Source organism: Physeter macrocephalus, chromosome 14 (genome assembly GCF_002837175.3).
Source record: "Physeter macrocephalus isolate SW-GA chromosome 14, ASM283717v5, whole genome shotgun sequence".
Classification (NCBI taxonomy): domain Eukaryota; kingdom Metazoa; phylum Chordata; class Mammalia; order Artiodactyla; family Physeteridae; genus Physeter; species Physeter macrocephalus.
The window spans coordinates 123,065,260-123,088,715 of NC_041227.1; the positions used below are offsets into that span (position 1 = coordinate 123,065,260).

Consider the following 23,456-nt stretch of genomic DNA (forward strand, 5'->3'; position numbering starts at 1 on the left):
CGGGGCCCATGCGTGCAAGACTCACTTGACTTTCTTGCCTTCGCTGGGTCGCAGGGCAGGCAGCAAGCTGGAGTATTTGCGCTTCCGCGGCCGGCCGGGCCCTCGCCTGGCAGGGCTCCGCGAGCTCTCGTCTCTCCTGGGAGCCACAGGAGGGGTGGTCAGAGGCTGACGCCTGTCCTGGCTCCCTGACAGGGGTCCAGGAGAGGGCAATGCCCTTGGGGGCTGTGGCTGGGGGTGGGGGGGCGGGGGGTGGGGGGCGGGCCCTCCCAAGATTTGGCGGGAGCCTGGTCCCCAAACAGAGGGCAAGGCTGAGCCAGCGTCCCTGCTGCCCCCACCATCCCTGCTTCCCAGTTCCAGCCATCCTGTACACTCCAGTCAGGTGAGCTCCCCTCACTGCTACGGCAACTTTGGGGTTCCCTCCGCCCTCCCACACCCCAGTCCTGCCCCGGCCTCCCAGCCCCCTCTCAGACACCACTGTTCTCACCCTTTGCCCCCCTATCATGAGGACCGGCCTCTGCCTTGCACCAGTCTATGTTGGGTGGTTCTTCCACCCCCCCACTCTCCCTTGGTTTCTCTGCTGAGTGAACGCCTCAACCTTCCACTACCTCTGGGGACCCTCCCAGGCCCCCACTTCTGGCCCAACTCAGCCCAGCACACACAGGTTGACCTCTGCCCACAAGGTGGTGGCCCTGGGCTGGGCTGCGCCCACATCTGCCCCAGTGCCTGAATTGGGGGTGTCTCCCCAAGCCACGCCACAGCCCTCCCCAGCCCAGCCCAGCCCGGGCCATACTCATGGTCATGCCTGCGCTGCAGCCGGGCCAGCTCTCGCTGCTTCTCCTTGTAGCGCCTCTGCAGCTCCGCCAGCTGCACGCGCATCTCTACCTCCTGCGTGTCCAGCCGGTCGATGGCAGCCTTCAGGGGGCATACCTAGTAGGCAGGGGCACAGGGGCCTGTGAGCCCAGCTAGGGGACCAAGATGGGGTGGGTAGGCGGCCAGCCTGGGCACTCGAGGCCTCCCCCAGGTCATGGCACTGGGCGATGGGGGCGACCAGGGCCCCCCACTCACAGGCTTGGTCTTGGGGGTCCAGGTGTCCTTGCGCTGCAGGATCTGCATACGGGGGGTGAGCGTGGGAGCCCTGCAGGAATCGGCAGTGGGGGGCTGGGCCAAGGAGGCGGGGCTGTCCAGGCCTGCAGCCTCTACCAGGGACCAGGCTGAGGCCAGCGTGGCCAGGCGCTGCAGGTTGAAGGTTAGCACATCCTCCTCCTCTGCGGGGGACATGAGGGTCAGTGTGTGTGCAAGAGGCTCTTGATGTCAGCCTGCATCTCAGCACAGCCCAGACTACTCCCTCCTACCCCGTGTACCCACCCCCCACCCCCAGACGCCCGGAGGCAGCCGGACTCCCTGAGACATGCAGAGTGAGGCGGCCTGGAACAATGAGATGGGCACCTAGCACTCGGCTCCGCTCTGGGTGGCAGAGATGTCACCCTTGGTTACTGTGGGCCAGGCCAGTTGGGATGGCACAAGTCCTCAGGACAGTGCCCAAACCATTTAGGCACGTGGCTTGTTATGCTCTTAACAGAAACTGCCTTGCATTTTTGCCCTCTTCCAGATCCATGAAAACCCGGAGTGTCACAGACCTAGTGGGGAGAGGGATGGCCCAGTGCAGGGTCAGAGCCGAACCAGTGGAGGGCAGTGTCCATTCAGGGGACAGGCCTGGAGTGGAGACTTGGGACTGAGTGCCACCACGGGGAGAGGGTGGTGGCAGAAATGGGGGTTGGGCATGCACAGGTGGGCTGATCGTAGGAGGAGTTACAGCTGGGGAAGGAACCAGCCAGGATGAGCCCTGTGGGGTCAGACAGGGTGCCTAGAGCTGGAGGTGTCAGTGGGCAGTCGTGATTTCTAGAACACACAGCCAGCTCTGCCCTCTGAGAAGGCCTGAGAGCAGCAACACCCCAGTAGCAACGAGCACACCTAGCACCCTGAACTTGGCTTCTAAAATTCTCTGAGAAAAGGAACTGGGCTCCTTGGAGAAATGGCTGATTCCAGGGACTGGGAAGTTCGGGGTGAGCTGAAGGGGCCAAATCTGAGACAATTCAATCACCAAGATTAAATAGTGACAGTGACAAATTATAACGGATTGAAGCGAATAAAAATCCACAAGTCACACTGATATAGATAAATGAATTCAATGTTTGAAGAGGAAGGGGATATCGCACCATTTCAAAGTCCCTCCCCACGGAATACTTAGTAACTACAAAAGGGGACGTGCCCAGCCATAGCCTTGATGGAGTCATCAGGGTGACCCACCCTCAGTAATGGGACAAAGCACAGGTGGACACCGGAAGTTCAACCCTCTGTATGCAGTGCTGGGTCAAGGCCAGAGGTGGGTTGCTGGGTCAAAGGTGCCCTGGGAAGGTGGGGGAGGCGCTGAGGGGGCTTTCTCCTCCCACCTCCAGCTGGGGCAGGGATATCTGCAAGCCCCATTTCAGCTAAAAGTTCCACAGGGTCTCTTCGTCTCTCGGGGTCACTGTGACTGCTAGGAAGCCCCTCTGTTCCTCCCTGAAGCCCCCGCCCCGCCCCCACTCCTCAGGCTAAGCCTGCTGAGACTGCAAAGTCCTGCAGGGTTGAGCTCTGCGAGGGGATGGTGGGTTCGGGGAGATGGCAGGGGTGGCGGTGCTGCTGGGCTCTTCTCTGGCCTCCAAACAACAACCTGCCTTGCTCTCTGGTTCAGGGAGCTGTGTGGCAGACAATAACAGCCCCACCCCCAAGCCTCCGGGGTCTGTAATCCCGGTCCCGGGAGAGATGTAGGGCTGGGCTGTCCAGGCAGATTGAAGGCTCCACAGGCACAGAAGAGGGCCAAGGCTTGGACTTCCCGCAACCGGCCAGGCCGGTAGAAGCTGTCGGGGCCAGGAGAAGGTAGGTGGGAGGAGGGGTGAAGGTCAGCAGGGCAGTTCAAAAGGGGGGTCTGGGATCTTGACTCACCGAAACCAGGTGGGTCACTCAGGAACAAGGGGCAACCATACTCCGGAAGGGACAGGGCCTGGCCTTCCCAAAAGTCCAGGGTGGATGGGAAGCCCAGTGGGCACCATACCCCCCAGTGGCCCCTCCAAATGCAGAGTGGGGCATTTTGGGTGTCTTGGGGATGGGCCCTCGCAGGCAGGCCCCACCATCCACGCCAGCCAAATGAATGGCCAGAGAAGTGTCTGACTCCCTCCCACCCCAGGGCTCCATCTGGGGCCTGAGTCCCTGCCCCCCTGCGATGGAGGTCTGAGGGCTGGGCAGCCTGCCCACTGAGCTCCCTGGACTTGAGCCCAGGTGGGGGATAAGCCAGGGTCCTGCAGCCAAGTCCTACTGGTGGGGGGTGTGAGGGCTCTGGACGCAATCAGTGAGGGTGGGGCTGGCCCCAGCCTGGGAGCAAAGAGCCCGGGACCCGAACACCAGCTCCACTCAGCCCGGCTATGGGAGTTAGGGGCCATGTCACCTTTCAGAACCTGGTTACCTCCTCACCCCCACTTCTCAGGGGCCGCCACCTGGCCTTTCACCAGCTCTGCCTGGCCTGGGAGGTACTTCAAGGGGGTCTCCTCTGGGAGGAGGGGGCAGGAGGCCCCGATGTCCCTCTGGATCTTTACCCCTCCCTCTCCCCTCTGTACCCTGGCCTGTTCCCGGCATGGTCTTCTCCCGCCTTCTCCCTCTGTGAGTCCTGCCTTTTGCTCAGAAAATGAGCTGATTTCCTAAGTAATTTCAGGCAAAGCAGTCACTGAGCTTGTAGGGAACGGCTCTAGAGCTAAGAGGCTGCGCAGACGGGCCAATTAACTGGGACAGAGGGAGGGTGGGGGCCTGGGAGCAGCAGGAGGGGAGGATGAAGGCCTGAGGGCTCCAAGAGGGGAGGGCAGGGGTCTTGGGAGAAACAGGAGGGGAGAGGGGGGTTTGAAGGTTCCAGAAGGGAAGGGTGGGGTGGAGACCCAGCAGTGGCAGCAGGGCCTGGCCTGGGCTGGCAGCTGCAATACCCACAATGGGACACACGTGGTCTACACGTGAGCATCCGTTCAATTAATGGGCACGGGTCCAGTAGGCATTCACATGCACAGACCGGTGGCCACACACATGGCGCCCGGCAGCCCGCTCAGTGCACCCTCACGCCAGCCACACTCACACAGTGGCTCTGGGGAGCAAGGCCCTGACTGGGGCAGCCCTGCCTCACGCTACAGCTCCAAGCGAGGCCCTCCCAGGGTTCCTGACCGGCAAGGGCTCCCTGGCTTACTCTCTTCAGCACAGTGGTGGCCCCTCTGGTCAGATAAGAGAGGAGTGACACAGAGACCTTCAGGGAAATTAACTTTACAAGAACCTTCCCGTATCTCCACACAGCACAAGAGGTGCTGGCGGCTGGCAGTGGGCAGTGGAGAGCTTCACGCGGTGGGAAAACGAGGGGGCCAGCTGAGGGCTTCGTTGGGTTCTTTCTATAAATATCAACGGGGCACAAAGCCTGGCTGGGGGTGCTCCCCCCACCCCCCGAGGGGTTCCAGCAGGGAGGGCCTGGGAGGGGTCCCTGTGGGGGACCTAAGTGCTAGAGAGGCCTAAGCAAACGCCTGGCCCTTGGGCTCTGGCCCGAGTCAGGGCGGCACCAGCCCTGGGCTGGCACCCTGGGGGCCTTGGGCAGAGTGCAGGGAGCCCAGGAGCATCTCGTCCCACAGGTCAGCCCCAAGGCCTAGTGAGGCTGAGGGGGATGTGGGAGGTGCCACCTCTCCGGGGCCTGGGAGGCGAGGGCTGCCACATCCTGAGCTGGGCCCCGTGCAGCCTAGGTTCGGAAGCTGCAGAACCCAAGGAGGTGAAAGCTTATAGCAAGAGCGCCATCTTTCCTACCCGCTTCCTGGCTGTGAGGCCGTAGTTTAGTGACCTGACACCCCCACCCCCACCCCTGTGGGCCTTGGCATCCTTGTGTATAAACTGGAGACACCCTCAAGCCCCTTCAGGGCATCGTGAATATCCACAGCCACCTTTCTGACACCATCGTCAGGGTGCAGTCCTAGCCCTGAGGCCCTACCCCATGGCTCATCCTGCAGCCAGGGCTGGGGGTAACACCGCGTGGGCACACCTGCCTGGTTTCCTGACAAGGGGCCACATTGTGGGGACAACGGAGCAGGGCTGAAGGCCACTGTCTGGACGGCTGACCCTGAGCCTATGCCCAAGAGTCCAGCTCCTGGGGCTCCGGAAGGATGGGGCTTACCTTGCAGGTCTGGCTCAGTCCTCTGCTGCTGGATTTCCAGGTCGGCCAGCTCGCTGAGAAGGGCAATGCCATGAATCCCTGAGCTACGGGGCAGGGGAGCTGTGCTGGGTGGCCCAGGGACAGTGGGGGGCTGAGGGTCCAGTGGGCTGACAGCAGGCAGATCCCCCAGGTTGATGGTGGCTGCCACCAGGGCGTCCAGACCCGGCAGCTCCCTGGGCGGCTGGCTGTTGTCGGGAGTCAACCCCCAGTCCTCCTCCTCCTCCTCCTCCTCCAGCTCGGCCTCCTTGAACTTGCCTGCCTCCTCTGCCTCTGCTTCTGCAGGGGCCTGCTGCTTGCCCGGCTTGGCCTGATCCAGGGCACCCAGGCTCCTTACTTGCTGCTCCATGGCCTGGGGGCTGGCCCCCAATGAGGGCCCCTGCTCTCCCTCCTCCCGCCCCTCCTCTGTGGTCCTCTCCTCTTGGGCCCCTCCCTGAGTAGAATCAGCCTGGCCAGTGGCCTCAGGGCCCCCTCCCTCGAGGAGGGCCCCGCACCGCAGTTCTCGCAGCCCCTCCAGTGGGCTGGGGTCCGCTGCCTTCCCCGGGGGTCCCCGCTCGGCAGGGTGGGGGTGTGCGGCAAGGTCCTGGGTGGCCTCCCTGGCCCCTGAGGGCAGCCCAGGCTCCTCCAGGTTCTGGGGGCCGTGTGGGCCCAGCTCCCCGGGTGGGAACGTCCTGGCCAGCTCAGGCTGGGCCCCCGGCGGGGCGGTTTGCATAGTTTCGGGGTCCGAGAGGTCAGATGAGTGCACAATGCGGGGCAGGGAGAAGCCCGAGCCGGCCGCAGGGCACGTGTATCCGGGAGGCAGGTCTGCAAAAGAGGGAGTTGTCAGGAGAGAGCAGCTGGGGATGAGGGGGACCTCAAACACCTCAGACGCACACCTGGCGGGGAGGGTCCCCCGCCAACCCTCTGCCTGTGAAATGTGTGAGGCAGGAATGGGGACGTGGTATGTTGAGGGGGGCAGCAGGGGAGCACCGGGGGCAGGAGCGGAAGCCCCCAGGCCCTCCTCCTTGGCCAGGACAGCTGTGCGCTCCCCAGCTCCTGCCACTGCCTCGCGGGGGGGGGGTCCCTGGGGGTCCCTGGAGGCCATCTCTGCTATGTGTGGTGTGGCTAACCAGAAAAGGGGGATTTTAAAACAAGATACTTGAATCAGGGCTTTCCCTGAACCAGAACGAGCTGGCAGTCTGTCAGAGGCATTATGCCCCATCAACTACAATAAAAGGAAAAAAAAAAGGAAAAAAACTCTAAAAAAAAACAACCCAACAACCTCGGATGGCTTCAGCCTCCTTCTCGTGGAACTGGGACGAATTTTATGTTCGCCACACGGGCTTCCCGTGTACACCCTCAGCCTAATTCAGAGAGAATCAAATAGCTGTGGAGGAGCTGGGGGGTGGAGGGTGGGAGGGCGGCTGCAGAGGCCGAGGCCGGGACTGGACCCTCCACCACAGGCTGCCTCTCCTTGCCTTGGGCCCAAGTGGTGGCATTTCGGGCCCTGACCGTGAGGATGAGCTCCCTTGCCCAGCTTCGTGGCTGCTGCCCTGTGGTCCTGTCACTGTCCCCGGCAGGCCAGGCGCTTCCTTATCCACAAGGCTCCAGTGCCAGCCAGCTGGGCCTGACCTTCATCCTGCCCCATCTGCCAGGGGCGGGGGCCCTGAGTGCCTCCCCTATGGGTCCCCCAGAAGAACTGTGGAGAAGAAGGAAGAGAAAGAGCAGGGGGAACAGGCGACCTTGCCCCAGGCCCTATCGGGGGGACTGGGTCGGTGAGGGCACCCCTGAAGGTGCCAAGCCAGGCAGCCCTGCCCCCCATTCAGCTCTGCCCACCAGACAGGTGACAGGACCGAGTGGAGGGGGGCGGGCCAAGGCCAGCCCAGCGCCGCCCACCCTCACCTGGTTCCAACGTGTTGAGGTCGGCTCCGGGCCGCTGGCCCTCCCCACTCTTCTCCTCGGCGCTGGGCAGCTTGGAGCCTGGCCCGGGGCTGCCGGTGGGGCAGACGGATAAAGTGCACGGGGCGCCGGGATGCGGCGGTGGTGTAGGGCAGCTGGCGGGGGGCTTCGGGGCGGGAGAGTGGCAGCAGGGTGACAGCTTGGCAGGGCCTGCGGTGGCGGGTGAGGGGGTGCCCTTGGCCGTGGGGGTTAAGGCAACTGGCTTGTGGGTGGACTTCAAGGCCTTCTCCTGGGCGGGCTCCTCTAGCTCCAGGTGGTGGTCCTCAGGCTTCTGCTGTTGGGTTGGGGCAGAGGCTCAGCCTGGCTGGGCCCCCTGCTCAGGGCATCACATCAGTGTGGGGCAGGGGTGGGGGGAGGGTGCAGTGGGGACTCCTGGGCCAGGCCAGGTTGCAACAGAGAGGCAGCCAGCAGTGCCCTGGGTCCCAGCTGGGTGTGGCCGAGGGGGCAGGTACCTGAAATTGGGTGGCCCGCTGCAGCTCCAGAGCCTGAGTGGCCCGCTGCTGTTGCTGTTGCTGCTGCTGCAGGGCGTAGAGCTCCTGCTGCCGTAGGAACTGGGACCGCGAGTAGACGGGGAGCTGGCCTGGGTGCTGCATGTGGGAGGCAGGGCCCCGGCCCCCGTACATGGGGGGCCACAGTGAAGCCTGGTCCATGACATCAGCTGTGGGCCGGGCCAAAGGGGTCGTCAGCCCCGGCGGTGACAGGGCGCCAGGCTGCATCCCAGCCACCGAGCTGGCCTCTGCCAGCCCTCACCTCCCGCTCGACCGCCTCGCACCTGCCTCCCGGGCTCTGGCCGGGTGCCTGCCTCCCTGTCCCTTCCCCAACCCCCGTGGGGGGCTGCGCCTTTCCTCAGACCCGCTTCTGACAGCCGCACACGCAAACAGCCTGGCCCGGGAGGCCCTTACCAAGCGCATGGGGGGCGGCGTGGGGCGTGGGCTCAGAAGGCAGGATGACGAGCTGTGTGGGGGCGTCCTGGGAGAGGGGGAAGACGGGGGGCATGGAGCCGGGCACGGACGCGGGGAAGCCGGGGGGCAGGTTCTGGTGCAGGGCCGGGTGCCCGAGGCCTGGGGAGACAGGGCACTGAGGTCAGGCAGTGCGGGGCAGGAAGCAGGGCTCCAGGCTGAGGGCTGTCAGCCGCAGGCCAGCAATGACCACCACGCCCGGCCAGGACTCTTGTCCTGCCCCATGCACCCCTACCTGCCCTCAGAGCACTGACCGTAAGAATGTCCCCCCATCCACAGGGAGGGGCTGCGGGTGCGGGGCAGCCAGGGGGGGTGGGCAGGGTGGGGATGGGGGGCCGGGTCCCCGCCCAGCTGGCTGCTCTGCAGGGAGGAGCCTCCGGCGATCATGAGATGGGGGGCCAGGTCTCCAGGGCAGCCGCTTGACGGGTGGATCCGGGCGAACTCCACGAGGTCCTTGTTGTCCCTGTACGTCACGGGGGATGGGTGGGGGCTCAGCACAGCTGCCACCCCTGGCCCAGCTCCTCCACCTCACCCCTCGGGGTCACGCTCAGCGCCAGAGGTATCTGTCCCAGCAGCGGTCCCCCAGCAGAGGGGGAGTTGGCAGAGGAGGGAGGGGGAGTTAGCAGAACTCCCTCCAACAGGGACAGAAACCCCAGCAAAGCCTGGGGTGGGTGCACAGCTGTGGCCGAGACAGGCCACACAACCTGACACAGAGGCCACTTAATCCCACACGGGTGAGCCCAGAGGCGCGGCCCGGACCCCACCCCGAAGGCTGCAGCCAGGTTCTTACTGCAGCAGCAGCTCACGGCCGGTGAGCCCCAGGCGGTCCTCACACAGGCGCACCCTTTCCTCCTCGGCCTCCAGGTCCAGAGCGTGGGCGGAGCGAGGCCCACTGCCAGCTGCACAGGTTAGAGATGGTAGAAAGGGGCGAGGGTTGGGGCGGCCGGGGAGCCAGCAGCTAAAGCAAGCAGGAACCCTACTTCGAGCCGGGGGGCTGACGAACTAAGAGAGGGTCTCCTGCCCCGTGGGCCTCACAGGGAAGGGGCAGGGCAGGGCAGCCCTGGGAGGGCCTGGAGACACGGGGAGGTGATGGACACAAAGGCCCAGGGCCCAGCCCTGGGAGCCTCCGGGGCATGGAGGAGGGCAGGTCCGCAACACGGCCCCACGCCTCCCTCTCTGCGGAGGAGCCATACCTTTGAAGGCGGGGGCTGCCCGGCCCTGCCGCCCTGTGTTGGCACTGTAGGCTGACTCCGCCCGGCTCACCGTGTCCTTCTGCCGGGCCAAGGCCACCGCGATGCCCACAGGCGGCTGCCGCACCTCCCCATCGCCATGCGGAGCGTCGTGCTCTCGGCTTCGGGCACAGTCGGGCCTTTCCACGTCGCCGGGGGCCTGGCCCGTGCCCTTGGAGGCTGGGAACTTCCCGTCCTGCTGGGCACAGCTGGCCTTCAGGCCCCCCAGGCCCACGAAGGGCACCTTCTGGCCAACGACCAGTGCTTGGTTGCTGTACTTGAGCAGGTTCTTCATGGCCGAGACCTCGTCAGGCGGGGCGGGCAGGTCCTGAGGCAGGAGGGCGGCCTGCTGCAGGGTGCCGCCAAAGGGGTCCAGGTAGGTGCCAGCCTTGCACTCCTCGCTAATGGCCACGGTGGCCCCCTGGCCCGACTGGACACTCCACGGGGGCGGGGGCGGCCCGCTGTAGCCCAGAGATGCCAGTTCCAGGGCCTTGCGCTTGGCCTCGGCCCCGCTGCCCCCCGGCTCTACCTCGGGGGCCACCGAGTGCTGCTGATGCCGGATGCGCGCCACCTTCTGGGTCCCGGGGGCACCCACAGGGGTCTCCTTGCTGGCAGTCTTGTCTAAAGTGCAGCAGGCCTGGGTGACCTTCCTGCCCAACGGGTCCTGGTGACTTGGCCGGGCACAGTCCTGTGAGGGGGCGGGTAACTCAAAGTAGCTGCTTTTGTCCAGACCTGCTTTGGGGAGCCCTGGGAAGGGGGCCTCGGGGCCTGCGCTGTCCAGGTACTCCAGGCCCTTCAGCCGGGGGTTGAGGGCTGCCTCGAAGCTCCCGGCCCGCTGCTCGCCCTTGCCCTCGGCCTTCAGGTGGGCATAGGAGACCCCATAAAGCGCAGCATGGTCAGGCGCCGCAGCCCCATCCAGGTGCCGGTCCTTGCCCTCACCCGCCACGGCACAGGCCTCGGCCACCTGGAACGGGCGGCTCTTGTCGGCCAGGTGTCCCACGGAAGGCACGAAGGTGGGCCCGCTGGCCTTCGGGTCCCGGGGGACTTTGTCCTGCAGGGGGCAGAGCCCATCCGGGCCCCCATGCAGCTGCAGGCAGGGGAAGGAGCCGGCGGCCGTGCTGAGGGGTGGGGGCGGCCCGGCGGGCAGGCCAGACGGCACCGTGTAGGGCACGGCGTGGTGCAGCATCTGCCTCCGCTCCAGGCACTCGCCGAAGGCTGGCCCAGGCTCCACGGGGCCGGCTGCCTCCTTGGTGCAGCGTCCAGAGGCCGGCACGCCCACACCCGGCCGCCCCAGCACACCCCCCGCGCAGCTGGCCAGCGCGGACCTGCCCAGCTCACCGTCGAGCACCTTGGTGTTGAGAAGGCAGGAGGCCAGGTGCTTGGGGCGGCCCTCACAGGCAGCCCGGGCCACGCCACCCTCCTTGCAGTGCGAGTCCCCCGGTAGGGGCAGCACCAGCTTGTGCCGCCCCCTGACGTCCTCCTCCACCGCCGGCCGCTCCTTGCCCTCGGCCGCCTTGCCGGCTTTCTCTTTGCCCACGAGGAAGCGGTCGAACTCCTTGGCGCCCTTCTGCAGGTGGCTGGCCTCGCCCCGGTCGCGGCTGCAGGAGCCGATGGGGTGGCCGGGGGCAGCCCGGGCCACGCTGGGGAAGTTGTGGTTGGCGGGCAGGAGCGTGGGCTGGGGCGGCAGGTTGCGCAGGTAGAAGTTATCTGTGTGCCGAGAGAGCTGAGGTCACCGGGAAGCCTGGGGCAGGGGCTGGAGGGCTCAGTGCCCCCAAGACACCGTGCCTGCCAGGTGCCTCCCCATTGCCGGCTGACACCGACCCACTGGTACTTTCTGAGGAAGGTTTATAATTGTAAAATACACGTGATGTAAACATCACCACTTTAACCATTTTTAAGTGTGCCGTTCAGTGGTAATTAGTACACCTGTGTGATGCAGCCTGCACCACCGTCCATCTCCAGAATTCTTCATCGTCCCAATCTGAAGCTCTGTCCCCATTAAACACTGACTCCTCATACCCCAGAGGTTTTGACTTATGTTCAGCCCCTAGGAGATGGGAGCTGCAAAGAGCCCAGCCCCTGTGCCCAGCTGTACCCGTGGAGATTAGTGAAGGGAAGGCAGGAGTGGGCAGCAGTGTGCCCTGACCGGAGCCAGGGGGTGAGGTCTGGGGCCACGGGCATCTCCCCCAACCCCACACGATGCTGGGGGAGTGTAAACTGGTTGGGTCTTTACAAACAGCCGTCAGAACCTTAGAAGCTGTGGAGGCTGTGGGCTCATAGTTGGGGAATGGCTAAGTGGACAGCATGTGGTGTGACGTGGTCACTACACAGCTCAGGGTGCCCGGCCACGTGGAGAGTTGCCTGAGAGACGCCCCTGCAAGCAGGACCATGCACTGTGGACAGCAGAGTGGACCGCATTTAGTAGCCCCCTGTAAGCGCTAAGACCCCCAGGAGGAAGTGAGGCCCAGGGCAGGTATGTGTCTGAGAATGGGCCGGGTGTGAAGGACCCAGCCCACCTACCTCCTGAATACCCTGGGAGGCCCCCAGCCAGGCTGGGGGGCTAGGTTGCTCATTTAAAGAAAGGAAAGTGGTCCCAGATGGCCGTCCCCACCTAGTCCACCATGGGCTCTCAGTGCCTCTGCAGCTCTGGGCCCATCCAGCTTGGGTGGGTGGTAGGTGTACCCGCAGCTCCCTGCGCTGGGCCATGGCTTGCTGTCCAGCATGGGCCCTCAACCTGGGGTGCCTTGCTCTCTACCTGGGTCCCCAGCCAGCCCTGGGGACACCCACAGCTCCCTAAGCCTGTCTCTGGGGACCCTGGGGGGCCAACCCCATCTACACCCAGCTGGCATGGGGCAGGGCAGCAGCCCTGGATGGCATGGAGCAGAGAGGGAACAAAAGAGACATTTGGAACTCTTAAAACTGTCCTGAGTCATGTAAATTACTTGTCAATTTCCTGCTAATTAAAGCAAGGGAGAAGAGTGTAGCTAAACCTAATTAGCTCAATTTCCAAAACCAAAGTGTTCTTGGGTGGGGCTCTACCACAACACTGTGAAAGCTGGAGGCCACCAGCCAGTGCTCCTGGAAGCCAGTGGCCCACACCCTGGAGGGGGGTCCCTAGCTCTGGGTCCGATTTCTGGGGCTGGGACCACCTGCTTGCTCCTGACAAGCACTGTCAAAATAGGAGCACACATTGGGGCTGATGTGGGAGTTTGAGGTACTCAGCCTGAGGCCTGCCGGGGGCTGTCCTCTGGGCAGCAGTGCATCTGGCCTCCAGCCCCGAGGAGACTTGGTTCCCTGGGAGCGTCCAGCGTCTGTCCATACCCTTGATGGGGCTGGGGAGCTCTCCTGGCCCTGTCTGTAGGCGGGGTCTTACTTGCGCCAATCAAAGCCGGCCAGCCCTGGGCTGGGCCAAGGCCTTCCATAGCCTCCACTGCCCTGCCTGGACAGAGATGCAAGATGGGCTCCAAGACACAGACAAGCTGAGGTCACAGACTGGGAGGCTGTGAGAAGGGGCTGGGGATGGTGGTGGAAGGGCAGGAGGGCTGGCCACAGTCCAGCCCCCAACCTGCCTCACAGGGTCACCTCTCTGGGGTCCCCTTCCTTCCGTGAGACCCTTCAGGACTCTCTCCTGCTTAGCTGCTGCCACCTGAAGCCTACCCCCCACTCAGAGCCCCGATCTTGGGGCTCCCTGGGCTCCCCGGAGCTGCTTCTGTCCTTATCCACCCTCCTTACCGGGGTGGTCCCTCTCCTTGGCCTGGGTCAACCTCTTAACCCGCCCCTCTGGCACTGACCCCCTACCATGAATGTCCAGCCACCCCCTGGGAAGGCAGGTCGCCCAGTCCCTCTGCATGGAAACTGAACTCACCCCTCCCCTCTGAACTTCTCCTCTGCAGGTGCGCTGCCCTCCTACAGCCTGGGCCATAAATGGGGGGTTATCTGGGACCCCCCTGACCCTCATGCCCATTTCAGGTCTCCCATGGGATCCCACGTCCCCATTCAAGTCCATTATTTGTCATCTAAACCCAGTAACTAACCCAAAAGTCTCTCTGCCCCAGCTTCTTGGGCACCACCCCCGGAAGATCTTTATAAAATGCAAATGAGATGTCACCCCACCAAGAAAAATCCTGGAGACAGGGCACCAAGGCCTCAGGCCACTCCCCACACCTGTCTCATCTCCAGGTGGCTACATCTCCCACAGGCTCCTTGAGGCTGGGCCTTTGCACGCAGACGTGTGTGTGTGTGTGTGTGTGTGCGCGCGCGCGCATGGCGTGAGCATGCCCTCTTCACGGAATGCCCTCCCCATGGCTCCACCAACCCCGCCTTCTCATCAGCAAAGCCTCAACCTCAGCATCCCCTCTCCAGCGACACCTCCTGCCAACAGGGTAGGAGACGTTCCTCTGTCTGCTGGGGACACGCTATTGCCCCCCTTCCCTGCTGCCGCCCCCACCCCCACCCCCCGCCACCCCTTCCTTGCCCTGTCTTGACCTCAGGCCCTGGTGCGGGGTGGGGCCTGGGCCTCGTGTTGCCTAGCTCCGTGAGGCAGGAAGTACAGGCTTCTGGGGGCCTTCCCTACCCCCACCTGATGTCCCTGGGACCCCTGAGCTGCTGGGGCGGGGCGGGGGGTGCTACAGCGAAAGGCCAGGTGCTGAGGGACCTGGGTGCCACCCCTCAGGGCCACGGTTGTTTGCGATGCTTCCATCTTAGCCACGAGAGCTCAGGGAGCATGGCTGTGTTTTTAGCGAGCTCGCCTGACCCCGGCATGTAACCTGCTGTTTGGCTGTGGTCCTGGGCCCCGCAGTTCAAAGTCTCCAGGGGCCTGAGAAGCAAGCCCACCCTCCTCCAGCCCCTATCCCTGCCGTGGCCTGAGACCTGGAGGTGAGGGTTCACCCAGGCTGGCCACCTTTACCTGGCACCCCAGAAGCCCCCAGCCCTGCCCTCCACCCCTCCAGGATGACCTGTGCCCCAGGTCCCACGCCATCCCTCACGGCCCCACGCCGGCACTTGCCTTTTTGGGTTCCATAGAAACGATGTTGCCCATAGAGAACATTGCTGTTTCCATGGTGATCCAAGTGGCTCATGGGTAGGAAGGTGGATGCCAGACTCCCTGAAAATCTGGGGTACCCTGGAGCTAGAGAAGCAAGGAGACAGCTGTAGAGGCACCTCCAGGCCCCAGGCTCGCACCCGCCCTGACCCCAGGGAGGCGATAAGCTGGCGGGTGGCCCGGGAGTGACGCCCCGTGGAGTCCGGTGCGTGCAGCCCGCCGGTGGGAAATCAACCCATCAATACATCATATTAACTCTGACTCGACTAATACCATCCCTCCGGTGTGGTACAAATTGAATTGCTGATGGGCTGGGGAAAGAGTGGAGGATGGAGGAGGGAGACTTTGATTTCTCACCCAGCAGCACTTAGCAGTGCGGGAGCTTTGAGGCAGGGCAACAAAAGGGGCTCTGGAGAGCGTCTTGGGAGGAGGGAGATGCAGTGGTCACACGCAGTGGACAGAGGCCCTTGCAGCCCTGGCTCAGCTTCTGGCCAGGAGGGGCAGGGCTGGACACCACCTGGGCCTGCAGCATCCATAGCCTCCAGGTGAGCAAGCAGCTCTGGGGTCACTGACCCACACCCCGGGGCTGACTTAGTCGGGTGTGACAGGCTTCTGCCTTGCTGCAGGCCGCAGGTATGGGGTTCTCCACCAGCCGGGCCTCCTCTGTGCTTTGAGAGCTGCAAAAGGAGCTGGTCTCCAGGCGTGGCAGCATCGCCTCCAGGAGAGTTCCCTGCAGTGGTCCCCAGCCTGAGACCCTCCCTGGAGCTTCCCAGTCACATCAAGCAGGCCCCTCTCTGTCCCTCTGAGGGGCCTGGACTGTCCTCCTGGCCTGGCCCTGCCCAGCACAGGAACACCAGCCACACCCTGGACCTCGCTCTGGCCACCTGGGACACACACCCTGCCCCCCAGAAGGGATGAAGACAGACAGAACTAACGCTTGGCCGGGGAGGCTCCTCCAGGCACTGGCATCCTGGCTAGGCACATCCAGGGGAGGTGTGTCTCCTGGATGCCCAGAGCTACCAGCCACTTGGAATGTGGCTCCTCACAGCTGGTCCTTCCCCACCAGGCCCAGCAGTGAGGGGGCGGGGGGTGGGCAGAGGGCCTGCAGCTGGGATGGCTGAGTCGGCTGGGCTGGGGTGGGGTGGGCAGGACGCTGTCTTACTCCACAGCTCACGCTTTGAGCTAACGCTCTGAACATTTTCCCCATGGAAAATGAGTCCCAGAAGAGTTTGTCTTGGGGACCCCATGATTGTCCCAAGAGTGACCGGCTGCTGGGAGCGGCTTCCCACCTGACTTCTGGGGCTCCTGGGCTTTGACGAGGGAGTAGGAATCACCGGGTCTCCCCAGGGAGCAGTGGCCTCAGGGACAGGGAGAGGGAGGGGCTGGAGCAGGGCCCTGAGGCAGCAGTCCCCCAGGGGAAGGCACGGGTTGCAGGGCAAGTGTTTGAACAAGGCCATAACCGTGCCTTGAAACAAGGGAGCTGTGAGCCCCATGCCTGGGAAGCAGGGGTGCCAGTACCCCACTTAGTGCGTCGTGATGAAGTTACGGACGAGTCTGAGTCAGGGAGCTCCGTGTGACCCTGCTCATTAACTGTTTCCCAAACTCCTTTTAGGAGAGAAGCCCTTTGCTGTTTCAGTGGAACTCCTTGTGGCAACTAGTGGCCGCATGCTCTGCTCCACTCCACAGAATACACGAGACAAACACCTTTCCAGAAGGGGAGGCTCAGAGCCACAGCACAGATCTCCAGGCCCCCAGAGGCCCCCAGAGGCCCGGAGGCTGGCCTGCCATGTTGCTGCAGCTGTTGAGATAGAGAGTGAAGGCCGGCTCTGTCTCAGCGCTGGGGGCATCTGTGGGGGCATGGGGGGCAGCCCTGGAGCCCACCGTGAATATGGGGGGCCCAGAGGCCCCTTGGCAGGTCTGAGGCTGAGGGGGAGCTATGCCAGCGTGGGTGGGGCTGTGGAACCCAGCTCGGAGGTAGGGATGGATGAGGAGCCGCAGGAGTACCACTCAGAATGGGAAATGGGCAGGCATCAAACAGGGACTCTGGGATGCCCCAGGATCAAGGCCCCCAGTCCAAATGGCGCACCCTGCACCCTGATCCCGGCAGCCCCCTTGGCAGTAGCCACCCTTCAGCCCTAATGACGCAGTGTCATGTTCTCTGGCCCAGGGGGGTCTGAGGTCAAGCTGTGGAACACTGTCCCCAAGAGGTGCTCCACTCAGAACATGGCCCATGCCAGCCCCATTCGGAGGCTCTCCACCAGCATGCACGCTGTGAAAGCTCTGAGAAGTCCCAAGACATCTCCCCACTGGGGGCTCACATCCCAGGCCCATCTGAGGACTCAGGGAAGGTGCCCACCACCCCCCCCCCAGGCCTGTCCCCCTGCAGCCCCCTCCTGCGAGGGCACGGCTGAGTTCGGAGAGCCTGGCCAACTGGCCTGGTTTGTGTGCAGAGACACATCTGGAGCAGATGTTCCCTAGATTAAACGCAGCTCCTGGAAGACTTGACAAAAGCCGAGCCGGACGGGGGTGGGGGCGGGCCGGGGCAGGGGGGCAGAGGCCTGTGTGTGTAGTATGGGGAGTGGTTAAACCACCACAGCTGTCCCCCTTTAATTGGCTGCTGTTAAACGTTTTACGGGGCCTCGTTTTGGTAAACAGAAGTCTGTAAATTCCTCCTTCCCAGACGCCGTTTCCCAGGCACAGACCCCCATGACCCCTCAGGAGGTCTGGGCCTCCCGCCCACCCGCCCTCCGGGGAGCAGGCATTCAGCTGGCCAAGTGGTGGGCTCCTTCCTGCCGCACCCTCTGGGGTCAGTTGGGAGGGCGATGGCCATGCACGTCCTTCCACTTCTGACCCTGAGATGGTGGCCAGAGATGAGGGGACAGAAATCTACCAGGGGCCCTTCCCCCATCTCCAGCCTGCCTGAAGCCCCACCCTCTGGGACCCCAGAAGGGGAATTAAGGTTCAGGGGGGAAGGAGGGAGCAGCTGGGGGAGACGGAAGAAGAAGCAGAGGGGGCATGGGCCAGGGCTGAGTGGGGCGGCCGGGGCGAGTGTGAGGAAAGAGGCCCGGATGGGTGGGTATCTGGGGTGGGGGGCAGAGAGGGAGGAAGGGGAGAAGTCCTTCCAGCCCAGCCACAGAAAGGACTCTTTCTTTTCCCAACAAGACTGTACTCTCTGAACTGAAGAAGAAAATAAAAAATGATTTTCATGAATCAGAGCAGCTGTTCTGAAACCAGAAGCCAGAAGCCAGAAGCCAGAAGCCAGGGCCGCTGCGTCCAGCCTGGGAGATGCCTGGTTCTCGAAGGGGCTTCTGCAGAGGGGAACGTGGTGGTAGTGCGGGGCTCTGGAGAGGGCTCAGGGAGCAGGCGATGGGTGTCAGAGTTCCTCTAGCCAGCACTCTTTCAGGGGTGGTGTGTTCCAGAACCCCGTCATTCCCAGGCCCTCACACCCCTTGAGGTCGGGCTACTGTGATCACCCCAATTGACACGCGAGCCCACGCTGTATCCCTGGGCCCCCTGCCCTCGGAGCCCTGGAGGCCCCTGGTGAGCTCCGGGGAGAGGCCCTGGGCCTCAGGGAACACCTCACTGAGGATACCCCCCATCCTGGCCCCACGCTCTGAGTCGCCAGGAGACAACCCAATCCTGTGACGTAAGTGGCAACGGAGGACAAAAGGTTGACGCCATCAGCACCTAATGAGATGCAATGAAGTGGAAGCAGTCTTGAACTGGGCAGGGGCAGCACAGACCAGGTCCTTGGGCTGCTGGGACACCCTGGCACCCCACCCCCAGCATCCCCGGGGCCTTTGCTGGCCACATCCGGGAAGGTCAGGGGTGTTGGTGGGAAGTGTGCTAAGTGGGCAGGAGGAGAGGGGTCAGCGGGCAGCCTGCCCCTGGTGGGGGCTGCCCAGAGGGCAGGGTCTGAAGGACAGAGGGGTGAGAGAAGGAGGGTAGGGACGCTTTACAGGGGAAATAGGTGAGGGGGGCCGTGTGGGGGGGCTCCTCTTATTCCCACCCCCAGAGAAGGGGTGGGTGCCTGGGAGGACCCAAGGCCCACTGCAAGCCTCTCAGATGGAGAGGAAGGAAGGGCAGCCTCGGCATCCCCACATCTGCCCTCCTCTTCTGGTGGGGTCAGTCCCCACCCCACCTGCACAGCACCTCACCTCTCCTGGGTTTTGCTGTGGAACTTTCCCAGCAGCCCAAGGTGCCCCCAAGACCCCACCTGCCCCAGGCCAGGCCCAGAACCTCCTCTTCTTACCAAGGCTGGGGAGGTGGCAACACTCCCCCAAGGCCCTTGCAGGGTCCACCCTCCTGGGGGAAGTTGCTGCTCTTGCATCTCTCAGAAGGCTGGCTATGGTAGGAGTGCTCCCGGCCAGGTCCTGGGGGAGGGGTGCATGGCCAGCCAACAGAGGACCAGAATCCCCGGGGGGGGGTCAGGGGACCTCCCACCACAGGGTCCCTCGAGAGCCCCACCCTTAGGCCCACAGAGCTCAGTGCAGACACTGCAGGCTTAGAAAACTCTTCCAGGGGCCTGACGCACAGGGCTCTAATCACCCCCATGCTACCAGGGTCCTGCCCCAGCTCCCTGTCCGCACACCCACGAGGGCAAGGCCTTCTGCAACGGACGTCCCCTGCCCCCCATGCCACCTTGACAAAGGCATTGCCACCTCCCTGGAGGCTCAAGTTGCTATTAAGTTCTCCCCACCACTGAGCCCTGAGTTAAGGCCAGCGGCTGCCAGCAGGGTTCTGGCCTCAGGTCCCAAGGGCAGCTGCCCGCAACATGACTGGCTGAGCCCCCAATCCCTGGGGCCAGGAACTATCCTTTTACATAGCCAGCCATACTAGGCAAGCTCTGGGAAACCCGGATCGGACCATCTCAACTACCTATCTCCTCTGGGTCAGGGCCACCCTCCAGGGCTCAGCAGAGGCGAAAGCCCCTCTGGATAGAGCCCCACCAGACCACGCCATCCCCCCACCCGTGTCCTGCCAGCCCTGACAGATCCCATCCTTTCTCTACCCACAGCGATCCCCGCAGACACCTAGGCAAACCACCCTTGCTCCCGGGGCCCTGCACACTCCTGTCATTTTGAATTCTGCCACACGTGCCAGGCTAGGGGCCCCGATCCAATGCCCAACACTAACTGGGTGCTGGCTCTCTCCCATGTGACCCCCCTTTCACTCAGGGTGCCAATGGGTTTCGACTGTGGTGCATAAGACTACTAAACGATAGTGACCACCCAGAATGCTGGATTAAGAAGGATTCTGGTGCTTCCCTGGTGGCACAGTGGTTGAGAGTCCTCCTGCCGATGCAGGTGACACGGGTTCGTGCCCTGGTCCGGGAAGATCCCACATGCCGCGGAGCGGCGCAAAAAAAAAAAAAAAAAAAAAAAAGAAGGATTCTGAGGCTGCATCCACATGCAGTTTAGAAAGTGCTGCGATTGACTGATAATGTCTGCCCTGGGTACAGGAGGAGTATTGGCAGCAAGTTGGGAGGACACTTGCCACCACCCCTGCTCTAGTATCTGAAGTGGGTAACCTTGCAACAGCCCCCTCCCCATGTCCTCCCTGTTCCTTGCCAAACACTCCAGCTTCTGTCCATAAGCCCCCTCAGGCTCACACTCAGTGGTCAGACCCGTGGGTGTCCAGGCTGTGCATCAAAGTGCAGCTCCCAGGATCGACCACCCTGGGCTTTGCTGGGAGGAGCCTAGTGAGACACCTTCTGGGGCTGAAGGCGGCTTTGGAAGCTGGGCCCTTCAGGGAGTGGCCAGGCCTCAGCCTCTCACAGCTGGGGGCTGGGGTGGGGGCCTGAGGGTGGCACAGGATGATTCCTGTTCCACTCCATCCCATCAGAATTGGCCCACCACGCACACACACTGACCCCCAGTCACCCCAGGTTTGGGCCTGGCAGCCTCGGTCTGTTCCCAGGCCGGGAGGAGTGGCTCAGAGCCGGGGGAAGGTGCCAGGCTGCCGCGGGCACCTCTGGAACAAAAGCAGTGGGCAGCTAGCCCAGGAGCCAGGCGGTTGTGGACAGTCCTGGGTTCCTGGCACGTGCTGTGCAGGGAAGAGCTGGGCTCAGGCTGCACAGAGCAGAGACGCAGGGCTCAGCAGCAGCCCCTGCGAGGGAGCAGGGCCTGCGGGCTGGGGAGGGTTGGGGCCCAGGGCTCGCTGCAGAACTAAAGATGGAGAAGATAACAGAATCTCAGAGCTTGGAGCTGGGAACAAGCTGGCATGACCCCCCCAAACCCTCATGAACACCCCACTCAGCAGCTCTGACTGCCAGGGAGCTCAGTTGGAGGGAACCCTTACTCCGCCCCTGCCCAGATCTCCTGCCCCTGGCTCCGCACCCCGCCTTCTTGCGCACTCCAAGCCCCGCCTCCCCCCCCACCACCCCGGGGTGTCTAAGACACGGGGCTTCGGGCCACAGGAACAATGCAAGCCAGCCCCACACCCAGATGTGACACCAGGCCTCTCCCCAGCCCTGTCAGACCCAGGGCTGCCCACACACACCCCTGCTGCAAATGTCAGCCCAGGAAGGCACCAAGGCCCCCGGCCCAGCAGTGGACAGTTGCTACAGGGGACCTGCAAGGACAGAGGGGTTCCTGGAGGCTGGGACCCTGATGAGGAGGCGGGCTGAGGCAAGGCCAAGTGAGGGGCCAAGGTCACAGGGAGGGGGCAGGGAGGGCTGGCCCGAGAAGGCTCTGGAGGGGGTCAGAGGTCCAGACGGGACAGGCCTCCTTCTGGCTAAGATGAAGCTGGCGGGGGAGGGCCTGCCTGGCAGGGCAGCCCTGATCCCCACATCTGGATGTGGGGAGCTCGGGCCCTTCCCCCAGGCTGTCCCAAGATCTCAGAGGAGCCAGCTGCTCCCACTGACCCAACTCCTCGCCCCCAGCATGGGCAGGGACAGGTGGGCAGAGTGAGGGTGCCGCTTAGACATGGGGGCGTCTTCGCTGGGCTGGGGGGAGGGATTGTCAGTGGTCCTGTGGGGGCAGATTCAGAGGCCATTTTGGCCACCAAGAAAACTGAGGCCAGGAGAAGGGGTTGGAGCTGCCAGGGTCTGGGGGAAAAGGACCAGGTCCAGGGCAGGGACCTGCCGCAGAGAAGGGCTGGTGGAGGGCTCCCCTAGACGGTGTCACCACACACAGATGGTGGCACTGGCCGGGACCTTTGTCCCTCACACAGACATGCTCCCAGAAGCCCTGGTGAGCCCTGAAGCCTCAGAGGGGACAGAGGGGGACAGATGGACAGCTGACAGGGCTCAGGGAAGCTGGGGGGCCGGCAACAGCAGGGAGCGCCCAGTGGCTCTTTGGTGCAGCCCTTGCCCCCACTGGAGGTCAGCCCAGCCTCGGATGGAGAAGTGGCTGCCGGGGCGGGTGCGGCTCTGACAAAGAGGCGAGCCAGGCTAACGGCCAGCGCTGGCACATGTGCCTGCTGTCTCTCGAGGCTCCCCCTCCAGGTGGCACAAGAGACCATGAGTAGCCCAGGCTGTGGGAGCACAGCAGCTCCGGCCCCCATCCCTCCCCAGCTGAACCCCCAGGAACAGAATCCCCTTTCATGGCCCTGTGGGTGGTCCCACCAGGCTGCCGGGGGTGGGGTAGGGAGGGAGGGGACCAGGCTTGCTGACAATAGGACCAGCTGTGTTGCACCCCACCCCCGCTAGGACCCACCCAGGGCAGGCTGGCTGGACACTGGTTCACCCCTGCCTTGGGCCAGTTCCGCCGCCCACCCCTACCCTAGGCCCCAGAAGGGAAAGTCTAGTCTCTGGCAGGACCCCTCACTTGGGTGAACCTGGGGGGCCCGGAGGCCCAAGGGCTGGACAGACAAGCTCTGCCCAAGGCCAGATGTTCTGGGGCGGCTCCTCCAGCTCCGGGGTGCTTCTCCTGCGCCCCAGCTGCTCCACCAGGGAAGCAGGAAGCTCTGGCCCCTGCTCTGGCAGTTGTCCCACAGATGGTGGGTTGGGTCCACCCACGGAGAGCTGGGGGGCTCTGCCTGGAGTGGAAAGGCGTCTGGGCTCATACCCCTCCTGGCCTCCGCTGACATCCCCCCAGCCCATCCTGGCCTCCTTGCCCTTAAGCTAAGAACCCCTTCAAGGGCCTAGCCCTGACCAGCCCCAGACTGGGGAGGGGGCAGCAAGAGGGCTTTGCCGGGCACCTGTCTTCCCACCCATCCTGGGGGTGGTGAAAGGATGAGGGTGAGGTCAGACCTCTGAGCAGCCCGCCCAGGCAGCCCACCGTGCCTGCTGGCCCCCACTCTCCAGCCATGTCGCGTGCCCCCCGCCCACCTCTCCCCCCTTTCCCCTGAACACACACGGCAGAGAAACAGGCCCCGGCACGCAGGCAGCCAGCTGGCACCCAGTCAAACTAGCAGCCAGGCAAGCTGCCAGGGCAGCCAGCCAGCAAGCGCTGCCACTCGCCCCAGCCCCGCCCGCCCGCCCGCCGGCCTTTACGCTGGGAGCTCACAGCGAGGCAGCCACACCACGTGGCCTGTCAGAGCGAGGCTGCAGAGGGCGGAGGGCAGGGGAACCCCGTAGGAAGGGGATCCCAGGCGGGGCAGCCTAACTGGAGGCAGGGAAGGGGAGAGTGTGGGGGGAGACCGAGGCACAGGCCTGGGAGGTGGTGTGGTCCCCGGACAGATGCATTAGCTACCTCAGGTGGGACCCGGCAGGTTGGGGTGCTCTCCCCCGGGGCTGCTGCTCTCCCACGCTCATCTTTAGCCCCGGATGGGCCCTGCTCCCCACCCACCCCGTGTTCCAGAGGCTGTGTTGAGGTGGGAGGCCCGGAGGCCCCATCTGCTTCCCCTTGTCCTGCATCCACCAGTGTTTGCCCACTGAGCCCAGTGCCCCACAGGCGTGCCCTCCCCCGTGAGACCGTGGGCACGTCCAGCCTGAGGAGGACCCGGGGCTGTTTCAGGGCTGCTCAGGCTGCCCTCGCCTCGAAGCAGCTGCCTCCCCAACATGCAGGATGGGTAGGGTGGGTAGGGGGCCGGCACAGCCAGGGTGCTGCCCCCACGCTGGTCCCACCCCACTGGGTGCTGACAAC

The 23,456-nt window shown here is 63.9% G+C and overlaps 1 protein-coding gene across 1 annotated transcript in view; it reads right to left on the bottom strand.

Moving 5' to 3' along the window:
* LOC102995058 (BAH and coiled-coil domain-containing protein 1) overlaps nt 1-23,456 on the bottom strand; it is a 61,887-nt gene that overhangs the window by 12,811 nt on the left and 25,620 nt on the right. Inside the window, exons 12-22 of the mRNA XM_055089805.1 lie at nt 14,392-14,514; nt 9,351-11,093; nt 8,948-9,056; nt 8,412-8,620; nt 8,101-8,259; nt 7,651-7,856; nt 7,142-7,472; nt 5,225-6,064; nt 1,066-1,265; nt 791-927; nt 26-136 (exon numbers count right to left, since the gene is read on the bottom strand). Coding sequence (XP_054945780.1) covers nt 26-136; nt 791-927; nt 1,066-1,265; nt 5,225-6,064; nt 7,142-7,472; nt 7,651-7,856; nt 8,101-8,259; nt 8,412-8,620; nt 8,948-9,056; nt 9,351-11,093; nt 14,392-14,514 — 4,168 coding nt within the window. The remainder of the gene's footprint in view (nt 1-25; nt 137-790; nt 928-1,065; nt 1,266-5,224; nt 6,065-7,141; nt 7,473-7,650; nt 7,857-8,100; nt 8,260-8,411; nt 8,621-8,947; nt 9,057-9,350; nt 11,094-14,391; nt 14,515-23,456) is intronic.